At 38.0% G+C, this 16515-nt stretch overlaps 3 protein-coding genes across 4 annotated transcripts; 2 read left to right on the top strand and 1 right to left on the bottom strand.

Moving 5' to 3' along the window:
* Positions 1–358: 358 nt before the first annotated feature.
* LOC120562956 lies at positions 359–3112 on the bottom strand. Of its 2 annotated transcripts, none has more exons than XM_039806919.1 (12): positions 3033–3112; positions 2745–2868; positions 2542–2594; positions 2358–2390; positions 2181–2228; positions 1868–1915; positions 1614–1664; positions 1493–1531; positions 962–1399; positions 823–861; positions 645–725; positions 359–461 (listed from the first exon to the last, which is right to left on the bottom strand). In XM_039806919.1, the coding sequence occupies exons 2-11, from the start codon at positions 2750–2752 to the stop codon at positions 658–660; spliced, it is 825 nt and encodes a 274-aa protein (XP_039662853.1). In that variant the 5' UTR covers positions 2753–2868; positions 3033–3112; the 3' UTR covers positions 359–461; positions 645–657. The 2 variants fall into 2 exon arrangements, with proteins under 2 accessions (XP_039662853.1, XP_039662852.1); XM_039806918.1 differs by having other exon boundaries at positions 1614–1682.
* A 485-nt stretch (positions 3113–3597) lies between these two features.
* On the top strand, positions 3598–9777 carry LOC120562955 (casein kinase II subunit alpha-like). The gene is made up of 15 exons (XM_039806917.1): positions 3598–3725; positions 4443–4537; positions 4842–4918; positions 5068–5196; positions 5307–5418; positions 5544–5645; positions 5760–5810; positions 5918–5977; positions 6136–6219; positions 6332–6442; positions 6609–6710; positions 7614–7714; positions 7827–7975; positions 8137–8226; positions 8905–9777. Exons 4-15 carry the CDS (start codon positions 5096–5098, stop codon positions 9018–9020), a joined length of 1179 nt encoding a protein of 392 aa, XP_039662851.1. The 5' UTR covers positions 3598–3725; positions 4443–4537; positions 4842–4918; positions 5068–5095; the 3' UTR covers positions 9021–9777.
* An 898-nt stretch (positions 9778–10675) lies between these two features.
* LOC120562665 (serum paraoxonase/arylesterase 2-like) lies at positions 10676–16476 on the top strand. The gene is made up of 9 exons (XM_039806502.1): positions 10676–10814; positions 10943–11013; positions 11114–11169; positions 11853–12015; positions 13700–13826; positions 14010–14213; positions 14298–14379; positions 15289–15417; positions 15572–16476. The coding sequence occupies exons 1-9, from the start codon at positions 10738–10740 to the stop codon at positions 15731–15733; spliced, it is 1071 nt and encodes a 356-aa protein (XP_039662436.1). The 5' UTR covers positions 10676–10737; the 3' UTR covers positions 15734–16476.
* The last annotated feature ends 39 nt before the right edge of the window (positions 16477–16515 follow it).

Here is a 16515-nt window from a genome sequence, read left to right on the forward strand (position 1 = left end):
TTAACTGATCATAAATTAAACTACATTTTAAAACCAAAATGTTCTTTTTTTTCTGTATTTGTATTTCAGGAGATTACTTACACATTTTCACATTACAGTGATCATACGAAGACCTTAGATATTAAGAAAAAAGTGACACATTTCAGGCTCAGGTAGATTCTGTTCTAAATCGTCAAAAACAGTTGTCATGCTCATTTCCTATTTCATTTTCTGACACCACATATACCATATATCACGATTTAGCGTCTTTAACCAGTTTCCATGAGTAAGCCGATCACAAAATTGTCAAAACCTCTTTATTTCTCATTTTTGTTCACATGATCACATCACAAAATACATGTAAACATCTAAATTCGGATGAAAAAGTCCCAGAAGCAACTGTATAAGGAAGCAGCCAGAGAGCTGCCTCCTATGACTCAACAGATGGCGGCCCCTGACTCATTATGAGGAAGAAATAGAATCTGGAAAAAGAGAATTGCTATTCAACATTATTTTCATATAACAAAGCAAGGAAACTGCTTCTTATAATTAGACAAGGATGAAAAGTTATTAATTTAAATGTGCATTATATGGTGCCATTGTTTTCTAAGTCAGACTGGATGGATAGAAAACATTTGCCTGAATTAAATGCATTGAAAACACACCTTTGTATGATAATCAGGAGGCTCGACTCTTTGCTGGAACAGAGAAGCTACTGGGCATGTGCTCTGGAGGTGCTAAAACATCTATGAAAAAGACAGATCTTTCAGGAAAGCAATCACTGTATGCATCATTTATCAAACAATGCTGTTATTACTAGTGGGGAAAAAAAACTTTTTATACCTTTTGGATACATTTCAGAGCTGAGAAATTCTCTGGTTTCTGTAGGAATATTAAAACCAATTGTTCATCCTCTGAATGTTTATTGCATTATTCTAGGAAAAAAATGCAGTTTGTTTAAATTTAGAGAATATGGTCCTACCATCATAGTCTGCATCTCCTCTGTTGCCCACTGGAGCAGGTCTGCCAATGTTGTCCTCCAAACTATCTGGATCCAGCAGTTCTCTGCTTCTGCCAGGGACCAGCATACCATTTAACTCATGAACTCGTCCTGGTGCTGCCTTTCTTTGGAGACTGCTAGTCACTCGGTCTCTACTCAAACTGATAACTTGTTTTCTTGACAAATTTTCAGCCTTCTGAGAATCCACCGTCACTCCTTCCTCACTGTTAAGATCAGTCCGCTCTCTGCTTGCTTGGTGTGTCCTGTGCGGCCCACCGTGCTCCCTGCTCCCCTGGTCCTGAACCAGCCTGCTGCTCATATCCATCAGCCTCATATTGGTTTTTCTCCTTAATGGTGCCTTATCTTTCTCCACAACTTTAGGAATTACGATCTCATCACTGTCAAGGCCTTTGAATACATCTGGGAAGAGTAAAAGTTACAACATCTGCAACAATATGTCGTCTGCACTGTTACAGACATTGGGATGTTAGTTTTAACTTGAATTTAAGGTACCTCTGCTTTCACCTCCATTTTTATCAGATACTACAGGTCCTGAAATATTAAGAAATATTGTTTAGTTCATATGAAATTAAATATGTTCTCTACATTTGTATGGGAAATAAAGCCCACATACCTGTAAATCTATTAGTGTCAAAACTCTCGGTAGATTTTGCCTCTGACATATCTGTGAATGAGTTTGATGCTGTATAAAATGAAAAGATGATAGGCACAATGAATTGACAGCTGTTTTGTATTTTGATGTGAGGTATGTGTAACACCAAATCAAAAGACAATTTAGAAATCAAAATTATGTTTCAGTTATTAATAAATACAGTGTAATCCACTACTACTTGTTTCTTTCAACAGGAGAAAAACCACAAAATGTACCTTCAGAATATTGCTCTTTCACAGGTTTACTTGGAGGGTTTCGATATGCTGCGGATGTGAGAAAATATATGATAATAATCATGGTGATGGTGGTGGTTTTATATGGTAACGATCAGATAATGTCAAAGGTGCTTGCTACAGTACACCCTGAAGATATAGCTAAAAGATAAAGCAACACAAATGTCTCTGTTCTCTTTTTGTCTCTTTTATGACCTGTTCTTTGAAGCTCACATTTATGTTCTTGGATAGACCTTCGTGTTTATAAACTGAATCTTTCTTAATGTACATGAAAGTTACATTTTGAATTACAGACCTGTTGTATTTTCAGGTATGGTCTTTTCAGTAGTTGTGCCAAGTGCATCTATAACAAGAATAATGAACAAGTTATGCAATAGAAGTATACAGTAGTGGTTTAAACAATTATTCATGTCATTTCAAAAAAGCAGTGGGACTATTTTGCATGGAACAAAACATATAATAATAATCTCACCATTTAGGAAGCTTAACACATTTTCTCTTCGTGCTAGAAAAGAAAGAAAGAAAAAACACAAAACAAAAGGTGTTATCCCTGTTGTCCTATTAAATCCTGAGTACTAAATCTTAAACATACATTACAAAAGTTGAGTACGCTCAAAACAACGTTTGATTTCTTTTCTCTCTTCCGGTTGGTTTACCTCTGATTGGGGCAGTTACCACCATAGTTGCAAACAGAAAAAGACACTTGAAGCTGGAACAAATACAAATAAATTCAAGGTTAACATGCATGTTTATATACAAAGTTATGGTATTGTATTGTATTATTGTTAATAAAATATATTTCAATGACAGATGTTTTTAAAAAGACCAATATCTTTTAGACAAAATATACAAAACCCACAGCTTCATTGTTGACTTTGGTCCTCAGCTGTCCACTGTTTGTCAGCAAGAGTGCTGTTTTATGTACTGCTGCTTTCTCCTGAATCTTTCACCTTTAATAGGTTCACCCTGTTTAATTATAGATTCTGACAAGATATCAGATTGAGTAGTCAAAGACTATTTCTGTGTGTTTAACAGTGCATGACTTGCACGCAGAGGAGCAGCAATTAGGCTATAGATTGAGTTGACAAGAGTCTGTTTATTATATCAATTCAAGATGGAAACAAATGTTCTCAACATTCAAACTCACAAAGAGGATTTGTCTTTCTGTCTTGATTACAGGTGGTTGGTTACTTCGGGAAAATGCCCCTGCCTTTTGTATGACTGTGGTAACTAACCTTTTAAATTATGCCACAGAACATGCATTGTTTTGTGTCACTATCTCAGCATTGTCCTTTTACCCAGTGAGCCCTATATTTTGCCTAAACAAAGACCTTTTTAAAACAGGCCCTACACTGAGTGAGCATTGTAGTCTATAGAAATGTCACTTGGTAGAAATATCCTGAAATGGAGAGCACACAATATGCAGTAATCAGGTGACAAAAAGCACAAAACTATGTGTGGGCATGCTGTACTCCAACTAGATATAAAAATGTGAATTATGTGTTGTAGGTCTACTGAATCATATAGCCTATGTCCTCAACTATCTTAGCTACCAGGACTTTTGGTGGTTAACGTGCATGTTGCTTGTGGAAATTAATAGTGCGTTTGTGGTTATACAAATAAAATTCACTGACAAAACATTACCGTTGAGACTGTAAGATACAGACACATTGCGGTGCAGATAAAAGTTTCTGGCTCTATCAGACCTGTTGGTGGAAGAGGGAGCTACAATATCCCCCATGAAAAAGAAAAAAGGACAGCGCCCTCTGCAGGAGAGGCTGTTCGCACTAAGCTCTTGATACTAAGCATCGCCATATTGACGTCCCAACAACGCTGAGAGGTAATCGTGTTATTTAACCACAAATCGTCGTAGGCTAGGAACTGCTGTTGAGTGTTTTATATGTGAGGAAAAGCTGCGAACAAGTAACACAACCGTGGTGCCTTTCTACTGCTCGATCACAGTGTTTGTAGGATGTTTTTTCAAGGCGTTGTCACTCAGTTGCCTCGCCAGCCAGCAGGCTATTCACTCCCCTAGCCTGCTAGCTTAGCACTTTCCAGCTTTCGAAAATATATTTTTCGAAGCTTGTTCGTTAGCTCTAAGTTAATAATAACCACTATAATGATTAATTGATTGTTTTGACGCCGGGTGTTCATTCGTTTTCGTTACAGTCCCGTAATGTGACCGAGAGCTAGTTGTGACTTTCCAACCGGCTTTTCCTCTGCTGTTGACGAGCTAATGCTAACTAGCCAGCTGCCCGATTTGCCTGATAGCTAGCTAGCTGTTAGCACCACTGCACTTGTGCAGGCCTTGGGCCACAGAGGGTTTGTGCGCACAGTCACCTTTTCATTAAAGTAGTTAGCGGGCAAACTGGCTATAACTGAACGAGTGTCTTGTACCAGGGAGACCATTTGTCGATTGGATGCATTTCATAAAACCATTTAAATGTAGCCTTACTGGCTGTATTGGCTGGCGTACATTAGCTCACATAGTTTGTCCGTGTTTGCTTAATTGACAGCATTGATTTTAATCAACCTACTTTCTGCCTTTTTTCAACAGGAGGAGATACTGCCTTGGTGTAGCCCCCAGTGATGACTGTATTGAGCCCTGTACCTCCTGATTAGACTGGTTGGATGCCCCCATTTAACATTCAGGTCTCTACATTTCACACGCCACCATATTTAGACACTTAATTTAGTTTCAGTTGATTTTTTTCATGCGTGATATTTAAATAACATATGTTGTTTTTTTTAAGTTACTAATTTTGCTGCCTTCCGCATGAAACATCTGCAGTTTCATTAGAAACAACATCCTGTAAAACTGGGGAAACATTTTCAAGTTCAAATATCTTTTTAGCTTTGATGAGCATTTCTTGGTTCTACATATGGTGTTAAACTAATATGAATGGTTTTACTGTAGTTGGCTAACTATCTGTTTTACATCTGTATGCCCATGTAGCTTTCTTATTATAAAGGCATCTCAACTGCTCTTGTTTGAAATCATCTAACACCATCATCCTGGAGGGAACCTCCCAGGTATTTTTTATCACCTATTTGTATGATGTATGATGTCCTGGAGTGCTAACCATTGTACACAAATGCTTTTAAATGGACCTTTTTTTAAATTTTATTCATGTAATGTCATTATTAGTAACTCATTTTTTTATATATATTTTTTGTTTTAGGAGATTTAGAGAAGACCCTGTGTAGAATATGTCTGGCCCTGTCCCAAGCCGCTCTCGAGTTTACCCTGATGTAAACACACAGAGACCTCGGGAATATTGGGACTACGAGTCCCATGTTGTTGAATGGGGGTAAGGCAAAAGGGAATTGTTGGCGCTTTAGTTGTATTTTTTATTTTTTTTTGCTTTGTTGGGTAAGCAATCTCAACATTGTTCACCATAGCTTTTTGTTTTGTTTTTAGGAACCAAGACGACTATCAGCTAGTCAGAAAACTAGGGAGAGGCAAATATAGTGAAGTGTTTGAAGCCATAAACATCACAAACAATGAAAAAGTGGTCGTCAAAATACTGAAGGTATGGAAATAATCAATTGATTATCCTGAAAATTTATGTTGTTTTGCAAATGTTTTTCAGTAAATCAGTCATAATATTTTGTCACCTCAGTGGAGATTTTTTATGAATTGTATCATTGTTCACAGCCGGTCAAGAAAAAGAAAATCAAGAGAGAAATTAAGATCCTGGAGAATCTGAGGGGTGGCCCAAATATCATCTCACTGTTAGATATCGTCAAGGATCCTGTGGTAATTTTGTTCTCCTTTTTTGCACTGTAACAGTTTTGAATTTTATATGTACAAGGTTTCCTGCATAAACACATTTTATGAAAACAAAATGAAAATTTTTGTTTTTCCTTTCAGTCCCGAACCCCTGCTCTGGTCTTTGAACATGTGAACAACACAGATTTCAAGGTAAAAAAAACAAACAACCTGTGCTTTGTTGACTTGTAATTTTAGAATATGCTAATATGAATATTTTTCTTTCTCCAAATGGCTCATACATTTATATTCTTTTACAGCAATTGTATCAAACCCTATCTGACTTTGACATACGGTTCTACATGTACGAAATCTTAAAGGTAAGAAACGGCTTTTGGTACGCTCAATTTGTTACACTATTTTATGGTCTGCATTGGTTGTTAAACATATTTGCCAGAAACCTTATATCAAGCTCTAGTTGCATCAGTTTAACATTCAGTGGATATACATATATATTCTTTTCCTTTTTACCTATTAGGCTCTGGATTACTGCCACAGTATGGGGATTATGCACAGAGATGTCAAGCCACACAATGTAATGATTGATCATGAACACAGAAAGGTATTTTCTCACATGCTGACCATGTTCTTCATTTCTTGTTTTCCCTGCTGTGACATGAGCTAATCCCATTTTTTGGTAAACATTCCACTTAATTATCATTTTTTACTTCCAGCTCCGCCTAATTGATTGGGGTTTGGCAGAATTCTACCACCCTAACCAGGAATACAACGTGAGAGTGGCATCCAGGTACTTCAAAGGACCTGAACTGCTGGTAGACTACCAGGTGAGCCTCCTATACTCTTCTACGTGTCTTGTCATGCCGGTTTTACACAAGTTGGTTAAAATGACACTTTGGAAAAAATGTTATTAAAGAAGAGCGAATTGTTTTGTTTTTTGAATACATCCATGGAGCCAGTTCAAGCCTTTTCACCTCTCTATATTATTTGTAGATGTATGACTACAGCTTGGACATGTGGAGTTTGGGTTGCATGCTCGCCAGCATGATCTTCAGAAAGGAGCCTTTCTTTCACGGTCATGACAACTATGATCAGGTATGTAGAATCAGTTCTTTTAGTGTAGTCTTTTGTGTATGTGGTCACAAACATGTGGCTTTAAGAGAACAGTCCCTGGGGCACAAACATTGCATACGTAGTATTGTCAGTTTTAAACAGTCAAATCCACATACTTCTTACACCTGACATAGGCCACATAGCAGCTCTTCACTGGGGTGTTATGTCTTTCTCAAAGGTATGTCAGCAGTTATTGAATGAGGGTAGACATTTATTATCAAGTTTTTGGGAGTTCTGTGCACTGAATGTAAAACAAAAGGGTTAAAAGATAAATGTAGGACTGCACCAGTGGACACAGGTCATAACACATTTTACTACCATGGATGGGGTTGTTTGTGTTGTGGGCTTTCCCTACATACACTCTTAACACTGTATGCTGCATTTCCAGTTTATTCCATGGCTCTTTTGGGCTTCTTTTTTTTTTTTTTTTTTTTTTTTTGGGCCTATGTGACACTGAAGTTGAAATGGTGTTTCAGTTCTTTTTGTACACCATAGCAAATGTTGATTTAATATTATATAAGATTTAATATATCTTATACAACTTCCACACTGTGCATAGATATTGTACTGTAATTATTTCTCTAATAATCAGACGAACCGTGTATACTTTTTAAAAAAGGATATTAAACTGGAAGTTAGGTTTGATAATAATAGAAAATCTTCTCGCACTGTAAATTTAACCACATGTTTATTTCCGTATCATTAGTCTCCCATAATTACCTCTTTATTGACATAATGTATACACTCCATACCAACCCACTACCTTATTGACTCAAAAACTATAAACTGCCATGGAATCCATGCCCCTCAGTACCTTTCATTTGATTAAACAAATATCTAAGCGTATTCTTTTAATTGTTGAATTACGCTTCTTCTGACTTGCAGCTTGTGCGAATTGCAAAAGTACTCGGCACCGAGGACCTGTACGACTACATTGACAAGTACAACATTGAATTGGATCCACGGTTCAACGACATTCTCGGAAGGTAAAACATTGTAGCCGTTTGACCGTGGCAATGTATTATTAAATATTTCTACTAAGCTTTCAGCTAATGAATACTTCACATTAACACTCGACCCCTGGTTTGTTCTGTATAGACACTCCCGCAAAAGGTGGGAGAGGTTTGTGCACAGCGAGAACCAGCACCTGGTCAGCACAGAGGCTCTGGACTTCCTGGACAAACTGCTGCGCTATGACCATCAAGCCCGCCTCACGGCCAGAGAGGCCATGGATCACCCCTACTTCTGTAAGTTTGCCTCTCACCATTTTCATATTACTCTGTCTGCATCTCTTAGTTATTGCTTGAGTAAATTGCCTCACATTTGAGTACACTTATGTGAAGTGGCTTGATTGTGTCAACACATGTTATTTGGTTTATGAGGGGCTCAAATCCACTTTTGTTCCCAGATCCCATCGTTAAAGATCAGGGAAGAGGGGCAACTCCGGGAGGGATGGCTGCAAGCTCCACACCAGTCAGCTCCTCAAGTATGATGGCCGGTAAGTAATCCTGCTCAGAATGACACGTTCCTCTCTAGGGCTGGGTACGAAACTGAATACTTTTTAGGCACCGACCAAATTGCTGAGTATCGAAAAATGTCTCGTCATTCAATACCCAATTTCAATACCTAAGGAGTAAATCTCATCAGCGTCGGTGAGCCAATAACCATGCAGCTTGCTTCTACCAAGATCTAATAATGGTGGTGTTTGGCTGTCTTAACATTACACATCGCAGAGACATGTAGGAAAAACTCTGTTACACACAGAGTTGGGGCTCACGTAGCATGAGCTGAAAAATAAATACAAAGATTTGTGCTGTAATGTTGTAATTTATTTTTATTTTATAAAATTGGAATCTGGGGGGTGGGGGGTGGTATCGCTATCAGTATTGAGAATCTTTGACTGATACCCAGCCCTATTCCTCTCATAATCTGACTTTTTATTAAAGTTATATCTCGTATACGCAAGTAAAGTAAGATATTGAAAGGCTGCATAGATAATCAGACTATTTTTTTCAAATTAGAAATACACTTTGTAGATTGTAAGAAAAGTTCTATAACAGTCTGACTTCTTTGAAATTTGAGTTTGCATTGACTGCAAAGTTATATCTCTAGTTTGAGATTGTGATTTAAATATGACACATTGCCAAATGATTAAGGAGCCCCCTGTCTCTCTTAGGCATCACCTCAATGTCCTCCTCACAGCCACTGGCTAACATTGCTGGATCACCTGTCATCTCTGCTCCCAACACCCTGGCCACACAAGTCCCTGCAGCCACCGGGGCTCAACCCTGAAGCCACTTCCTCACCCGTGTTTATGTGTGCTCATGGCCATGTCCTGCCTAGCTCTTACTGCGGCCCAGGGCCATGGCTCCCCTTTTTATGTTGAAAATAACAAGGAAGAAGATTTAAATTGCTTTTCACATTCAGTTATATTTTGACACCTGGACTTGACAGAAATGTATTGTTGCACCTGTCAGGATTATTAGAATTAATTTGGGTGTGTTATTTGACAATGCCATTGTCTAGAAACTTCTAATAAGATGTAGACCTGAAGAGAATGGATAATAAAATTTATTTTGTATGTTCCAAATATACAGTCTTGCTTGAAACTGTTTGATGGGGATCCTGCTGTATTACACTGTGAACCTTTACAAGACTTCACAAAACAGAGTCAGGAATCTGGTGTGCCCCACCTAACAGTGCTCGCTGGTTGCACACAATGTAATGTGCAGGAGTTGTTGGTGTTTTGAAGTTGTTAGATGCTATAATTCTTTAATTGGACTTTTGTAGATATTCTACAGTTACTGTCAGGTTGCATGCACCCAATGCTGAGTATCACAGGGTCAATAGTTTGCCAATTTTATCTTACTTTCACTTCTATATGTGTATGTATGTGTTCATGTTTGTTTTTTATGAAGTCTCTTACACTTGATTTTGATTACATAGACAATTTTGTAACTTTTTGTTTTATGTTGGGAGGAGTCATCACCTACAAAAACAACTTCAAAAATAAACAATTTAAACAGGGCTTTGCAGGCACTACATGTTATTGAGCGTACTGTCTGTTGGACTGGTTGCATTGAGTGAATTAATGAACTCATGAGTGAATCAAAAGCAGATGACAGCATAGTAAGCGTAACCCACAAGACGAGTTCCCTTTGATGTAGAATTAATTTTGGCACCAAATGATTTAATGTGTGATCAAAACAAAGTGGATTCCCCAGCTTCTTGCCCTTTCTTCATACATCAACATTGGAACAAAGTGAGTGCAATGTATTTATCCCTAATCATTTTCTACATAGTTTTTTTTTTTTATTCTTTTGAAGTATGGAGGCATAACGTCTGTTGGTGTTCACATTGCTAGAGAGTTTAAAAAGAATAAAAGGTCTAATGTCATTTATGGTACAACTCTGCAGTAGTCCATTTACATTCACAGCATCCGATAGACAGTCATTCAAAAGAACAATACTGCTTCGAACACACAAGGACTGAACCTGTACTGAACACAGCATATAAAAACTGATCGAACAGCTTAAAACATACTATCAAGAGCACTATTTAATTGAAACTGTAGCATTAAGCTGTTTTTAGATGCAATTTGGATAAGGACTAGTGGCTCAAACCATTCGGAATAATGCTGCATTCAGGTACTTCTCATATGTTGGAAATCGGAAACACTAAAAACTTCTCGTGCTTTTGGTGGGATTCTTTTTTCACATCATACAAATGTCCTGCATTTTATCTTGTGAATCAGGATGTGGATAATGCAAGATGCCATTGTAAGTAATTGGAGTATTCGTATATACACCAAATACAAGATAACAACGTTAATCAGTAACAACAAAAGAATACACGTTTGTTCACATGCTAGCAACAAAAATAAACAGATTTGTGAACATATTTCCGATAGTCATGAAGGCAGCATTAGTTGCGCCTGCTGTGACACGCCTCGGCTGAAGTAGTCTGGCATTAAAACCAGTTTGTAAAATTGATCCGTCGTGATTCCAAAATGGGAAAGGTAGCCTTCATCTCGCTTGTAATAGCTGCCTTATCCGCGCTGCTCGGAGAGAGGATTGTCAACTTAAGGTAAAATAAAAAGCAACTCCGTTAATGTCGAAACGAGGAATACGTTCCGCCTGTTTCAGAGTTTTTCTTTAGGAAAACAAAGTTTTATTCCGGCCACTTGACCTAACGTAACTTTGAAAACATTGCAGGAAAACGACCCTCGCCTCTAGGGAGCTGGTGCAGAATCACCTCCCCAACTGTGTTGCGCTCAAAAATCTGGGTAAGTAGCTAACTCCAGGAGAAAAGGAGAAAATGTAGCAACAATTTGAGGGGAACATTAAGCGAACATAAAATTAACTGTGCAACTGTCGTCCTTTCAGATTATGGCTCAGAGGATATAACGATCCTTGGAAACGGGCTTGCCTTTATCAGCACTGTAAGTATTTGAGTTGTAGAGCAGCCAAATGTACGCCTTGATTGCAAACAGAAGTGCAACTCCATAAAGTGAGCTTTTTTGCTTATCTTATTACCGTTAACTTGTGTTTTTAAAAAAACATTTATTTTATTATTGATAAGGGCTGCAACCAAAATGTCCCTCTCAGTTAATTTGTTGTCTTACCAAAAGTCCAAAACCCAAACATATTTAATTCACAGTGAAATTAAACAGAGCAAAGCAGGAATTCTTAATGTTTGAGTCCATTTTGGCATGTTTGAAAATGACTTGTCAATCAGTAAAATGGTGGCCGATTTTTTTTTTTCTTCCGAAAATTGGTTAATCGACTAATCGTTGCAGCTATTATGGATATACTTGGCCTCAAATTAATGTTATTAATTGTTGTAATCCCTCCAATGATCTGAAGATTAAAAAATCCTTCCTGAAAACCGCATGAACAAATTGGTTTAAATGCTTTTCTCTTGAAGTGTACTTGGCTGGCATTTCTTAAACTGCAGAAAAAGGTGTTATGCCACTAAATCTGACCTAAGGCTTGTTCTTTTAATTTCAACCCACTCTGCAATGTTCTATATGTTCTGCATAATTTAAGTTTTTTTTCTTTTTTTTAATATATATATATATATATATATATCTCTATCTCTCTATCTCTATCTCTCTATCTCAAGGGTCTGAAGTATCCTGGAATACCATCCTCAGATGTGCCAGGCAAGATCTTCTCTCTTGATATGAAAGATCCTCGGATGAAACCAGTGGAGCTGCGCATGCCAAGAAACTTTGATCTGGAGTCATTCAACCCTCATGGCATCAGTGTATTCACCGATCTAAGAGGTATACAAGCACTTATCACATTTGTGTGGTTGCACACACACACACACACACACACACACATACACACACACACACACACAGTAATTTCACCCTAGGGTCCTTTTGCACCATGACCTCGAGCCAAACAATCCATCGTTTTATGAGTGCATAACCTATTTGTACTAGTGTAGAAGTTTGGTATCATTTCGGGCATTATTAGTGGTGTCATTTACGAGATACATCATTGGATCCATTAGCCCCTGCGCTAAGCTATTTAGCTGATAACGCTACTCTACGCTAACTCTCCCAATGTTTGACCCAGCTGAAAAAACTACTGCGGAGTGTTTGGCTCGAGGTCATGGTGCAAAGGACCCTAGGGTGAAGTGACTCCGAACCATCACTTTAAGTCCATACGTACCCTTCTCATCTCCGTGCGTGTCGTAACTCTGTCTGACGCACCCACTGCTAGCCTCGCTTAGCACAGATCCTGGAGGTAACCAGCTCCATCTAGCCTACTGCTCCCAATAAGTGACAAAATAATGCCAACATTTTCCTATTTACATGTTGTGATTTGTATAGTCCCAGCGTGTACAAATAACAAGGTCACATGAGACACAGCCATCTTCTAACCGTATACATACTGGGAACTATATTCTCCGAAGGAAGCACTGCTACTTGGGCGGAGTGATTAGCGCAACACCTGAAAATCACCGTTGTTACTCTCTGCTCCTCACCACGGCACTTCTCAGGTGCTGCGAGCAAATCACTCTGCCCAAGTAGCTGTAGCTTCACCTTCTGAGTTCCCAGTTTGTATACGGTTCTATCAAAGTTGTGAATCAGAGCAATGAAACATTCTTTTTGGATTAGCCTAATGTCCAGTGGTTATGTTCTAAAGCACAAACAACATACACATAACACACACACACACACACACACACACACACACACACACACACACACACACACACACACACACACACACACACACACACACACACACACACACACACACACACACCGCGGGAAGGTGCCACATTGTCGGATTATGAGTGAATGCAGAGCTTCATCCTGTCTGTTTCTGTGTGTCTGTGTCATTTAGACTTGTCGGTATGAGAGGCTAGGGGAAAAGCGTCGGTGGGAAATGAGAACGCTATTATTGGCTGGGGGTTACACACCCAAGTCGGCCCAATGAGTCTTTGTTGACACCCCAAAACGTCCCGACTTAATACAAAAAAAAGAAGAGAAAAAACAGGCAGGAGGGCAGGGTCTCTAGAGATACAGACACCTCCACACACTTCTAGAGGGTCAGAAGTGATGATTGAGAGGGATTACATTTTTATTGGTCTGTACATTTCCTTCTTTTTTTATTTTATTTTATTTTTTTTATAAGTTATTGCGTGTTATACTTTAAATATGTCAATGCTAAAAAACACGTAATTAGTGTCAATTTGTATGAAAATGCATGGGATTCTTTTTCAGGGAAAAGTAGTTTGGAGTTTAGACCTCCAACATGTATTGAGCTCATCTGTCTCATTTTAGTGTCTATACCTATTGTAGCTTTGATAATTCCATTTTCTGTTTTTTTTTTATTTTTTTTATTTGAAGTTATACAGGTCCCTCTTATGTACACACACACACACACACACACACACACACAGTTTCAGCCAGTATTTTTATTTACAGTGCTTTCCTTGCTCCTCATCAGATGACGCAATATACCTGTTTGTCGTCAGTCATCCTCAACACAAAAGCCAAGTAGAGCTGTTCCAATATGTTGAGGACGACCACTCACTGCTGCATCTGAAAACCATAAAACATGACCTTCTCCACAGGTACAGTAACTGCACTTGAGATTTACTGACTACAATAGGGTGATTTAGTCAGTGTGCAACAATATTTGTAAAACTATCTTATCATAAAAGTCATGCAAAAAACATATGCATATTGTGTTTAATAATATAATTATTGTATAAAATAAAAGTAATTTTTCAATTCTGATTTATCTTTCCATGCAGTGTAAACGATATTGTGGCAGTGGGAGTGGATAGCTTCTATGCAACCAATGATCACTACTTTACCCATGAACTCCTTAAAGGTTTGGTGGAGCCTTTTCTGTCTCAGCCTTGGACTAATGTTGTGTACTACAGTCCTAAGGAAGTAAAAGTGGTCTCTGAGGGATATTACTTTGCAAATGGAATTAATATCTCACCAGACAAAAGGTAAGAATAAAAAATGCAGGTTAATGGTTATTTATCATTGAAATGTCTGAATTTCTTCATTTTAATATTCTTTTTCATTTACAGACATATATATGTGGTAGATTTATTTGGCCACAATGTGCATGTGCTTAAGCGGAAAGAAGACAATGGGTTGGTCACTGTGAAGGTAAATAATTCCAAATGTCAGCGATATGAAAGTGCACTGATTTCTTACAGCACATTTCAATAATCCATTTTAAGACTGATGAATGAATATGCTTCCATCAGCTTTAATAATTTTTTTTTATTGAATTTTTTCACTATACAGTATTTGTGTGTGAAGTCTAATAATTATTTCTACATTTCTTAATCTGATGACATTTAGGGCTAGAAAGTATGGATGAAATGGATATCATGATATAAATCATTAGGATGTTAGTAATTTTCTAATATTGTACAGTAGTCGTTATTTGTTTTAGTTTTAATTAAAGAAATTAGGGGAATAATCTATTTAGATGTCAGAACTTTGTAAAACAATAAACACAATATGATTATAGCCGCTAAAAATCAACTAATTTATACATGCGGGCACCGTGTTGGGAAAACAGTCATGACCAGTCGACCGACTAACGCCGTGCAACCAGTAACCAGTAACATAACTCAAGCACGGCATTTGTTGTTCGAATGGTTATGACTGTTTTCCCACGATGGCGCCTGCATGTACAGTATACATGAACGCTACTGTCTTTATAATCTATCTTTTTAATAAACTGTCTGTACACTTCCAAAGTTCTTAATGCTTCGGTTTACATGTAGGGACCCTCATTATGCTACCGTGGAAGTGTGGTGCTATTTTGAGCCTTGTTAGCGGTATAGAAATAGCGATTTCTTTTTACTTAACCAGTGCCCCGACGACTAGCGTTATAAGCTAATTAGTGGTTTGCGATAAAACTGGTCACCTTCGATTAGCATGAAAACGTATCCCAGAGAACGTTCAACTCGGTACAAATATGTTATTAACCCCTAGGTTCATTTTGCGCAGTCAAGATACCAAGATGCATGTATAATCATAACCTTGTCTGTGACACCTCACCAGTCTGTGGCTGTAGGTTCACTCTGTGACAATGTGGAAGTGGAACCTGAAACTGGTGACCTGTGGTTAGGCTGTCACCCCAATGCATGGAAACTTTTTATGTTTGATGCCAAGGACCCGCCTGGATCAGAGGTTTGTCCGTTCACTTGTGAGAGGCCTGACAACATAACAATATAACGTCTATTTTGCTGTTATCTGCCATATTCTGCTTACCTAAACAGAAGATCTGTCTATTTATCCATATTCATGTAGCTATCCTCCTTTCTCATGATTATGTCTTCTTAAGGTCATCCAAATCCAGAACATTCATTCTGATCAGCCAGTGGTGACTCAGGTGTACGCTGACGATGGCCACGTGCTCCTTGGCTCCTCTGTAGCAGCTACCTATGGGGGAAAGTTGCTCATTGGCACTGTGTTCCATAAAGCCCTGTGCTGTGATTTGAAGTAGGCAAATATTCTTAAACATATGATGTAGTGATAATTTGAATGATGATATGTATACATGGATATTACAGCACATGGAAAAAGCTTTACCCTGTTGTACTAGACAGGATCTGATAATAAACCCTGAAAAGAGTGTCTGAAGATCCACTAGGAGGAGCTGGAGGAAGGTAAATGCGTGATCCTGATTCTACAGTATAGCAATACGCCCTGGTTACAACAGCATATTTGAAAGTGCTTTCAGACACAGAAGTTACTGAACTGCCTGGATACTTGAACCACTCTGCAATAAGTACTAAAATAATATATTCAATGAAACATTTGCTTTGCTGTGTATCATGAAAATAATATGTTCACTGGTCACCTGAACATTTGAAATCTGTACAGATGCATCGTTTGTAACTGAATGTTTTACATGTTTTAATTGCTATTGTCACATTTGTTTCATGTATTTGAATGAGAGTAAAACGAGTCGTGCTGCAACTGTCGTTTTGTCTATTGGCTCAATAAATGTCAACAGATGACTGCACACAAAATGACTGTATATTAATCTGGCAGGTTTGAAGGATTCTTGATAAACAGCATTTTAATATTTGTCAATAGAATTTTTTTTGTGTAACTCGTGCTCTTTTCCCACCCACAGCCAGGTTTTTTAAATTTAGTATTCTTTTCATCCTTAGGCCAAAATATTTAATTCCAAGGTGTGCTGACACACTGCGTGTGATTAAATAAATACTGAAGTGACTTGTTGCTGGGTGAGAGTTTTTATTGGAATAATTGTGATATAGA

The sequence above is a fragment of the Perca fluviatilis genome, chromosome 7 (genome assembly GCF_010015445.1).
Source record: "Perca fluviatilis chromosome 7, GENO_Pfluv_1.0, whole genome shotgun sequence".
NCBI lineage: Eukaryota > Metazoa > Chordata > Actinopteri > Perciformes > Percidae > Perca > Perca fluviatilis.

What these genes read in the sequence shown, in the direction of transcription:
- LOC120562956 (XM_039806918.1), bottom strand. An exon ending in TGACACTAATAGATTTACAG is followed by an intron (nt 1,532 to 1,613) that starts GTATGTGGGCTT and finishes TTAATATTTCAG; the next exon opens with GACCTGTAGTATCTGATAAA. An exon ending in AAATGGAGGTGAAAGCAGAG is followed by an intron (nt 1,400 to 1,492) that starts GTACCTTAAATT and finishes TACTCTTCCCAG; the next exon opens with ATGTATTCAAAGGCCTTGAC.
- LOC120562955 (XM_039806917.1), top strand. Translation starts at nt 5,096, where the DNA reads ATGTCTGGCCCTGTCCCAAGCCGCTCTCGAGTTTACCCTGATGTAAAC. An exon ending in TGGTCGTCAAAATACTGAAG is followed by an intron (nt 5,419 to 5,543) that starts GTATGGAAATAA and finishes CATTGTTCACAG; the next exon opens with CCGGTCAAGAAAAAGAAAAT. An exon ending in TTCAACGACATTCTCGGAAG is followed by an intron (nt 7,715 to 7,826) that starts GTAAAACATTGT and finishes TGTTCTGTATAG; the next exon opens with ACACTCCCGCAAAAGGTGGG.
- LOC120562665 (XM_039806502.1), top strand. Translation starts at nt 10,738, where the DNA reads ATGGGAAAGGTAGCCTTCATCTCGCTTGTAATAGCTGCCTTATCCGCG. An exon ending in GGCTTGCCTTTATCAGCACT is followed by an intron (nt 11,170 to 11,852) that starts GTAAGTATTTGA and finishes CTCTATCTCAAG; the next exon opens with GGTCTGAAGTATCCTGGAAT. An exon ending in AAACATGACCTTCTCCACAG is followed by an intron (nt 13,827 to 14,009) that starts GTACAGTAACTG and finishes CTTTCCATGCAG; the next exon opens with TGTAAACGATATTGTGGCAG.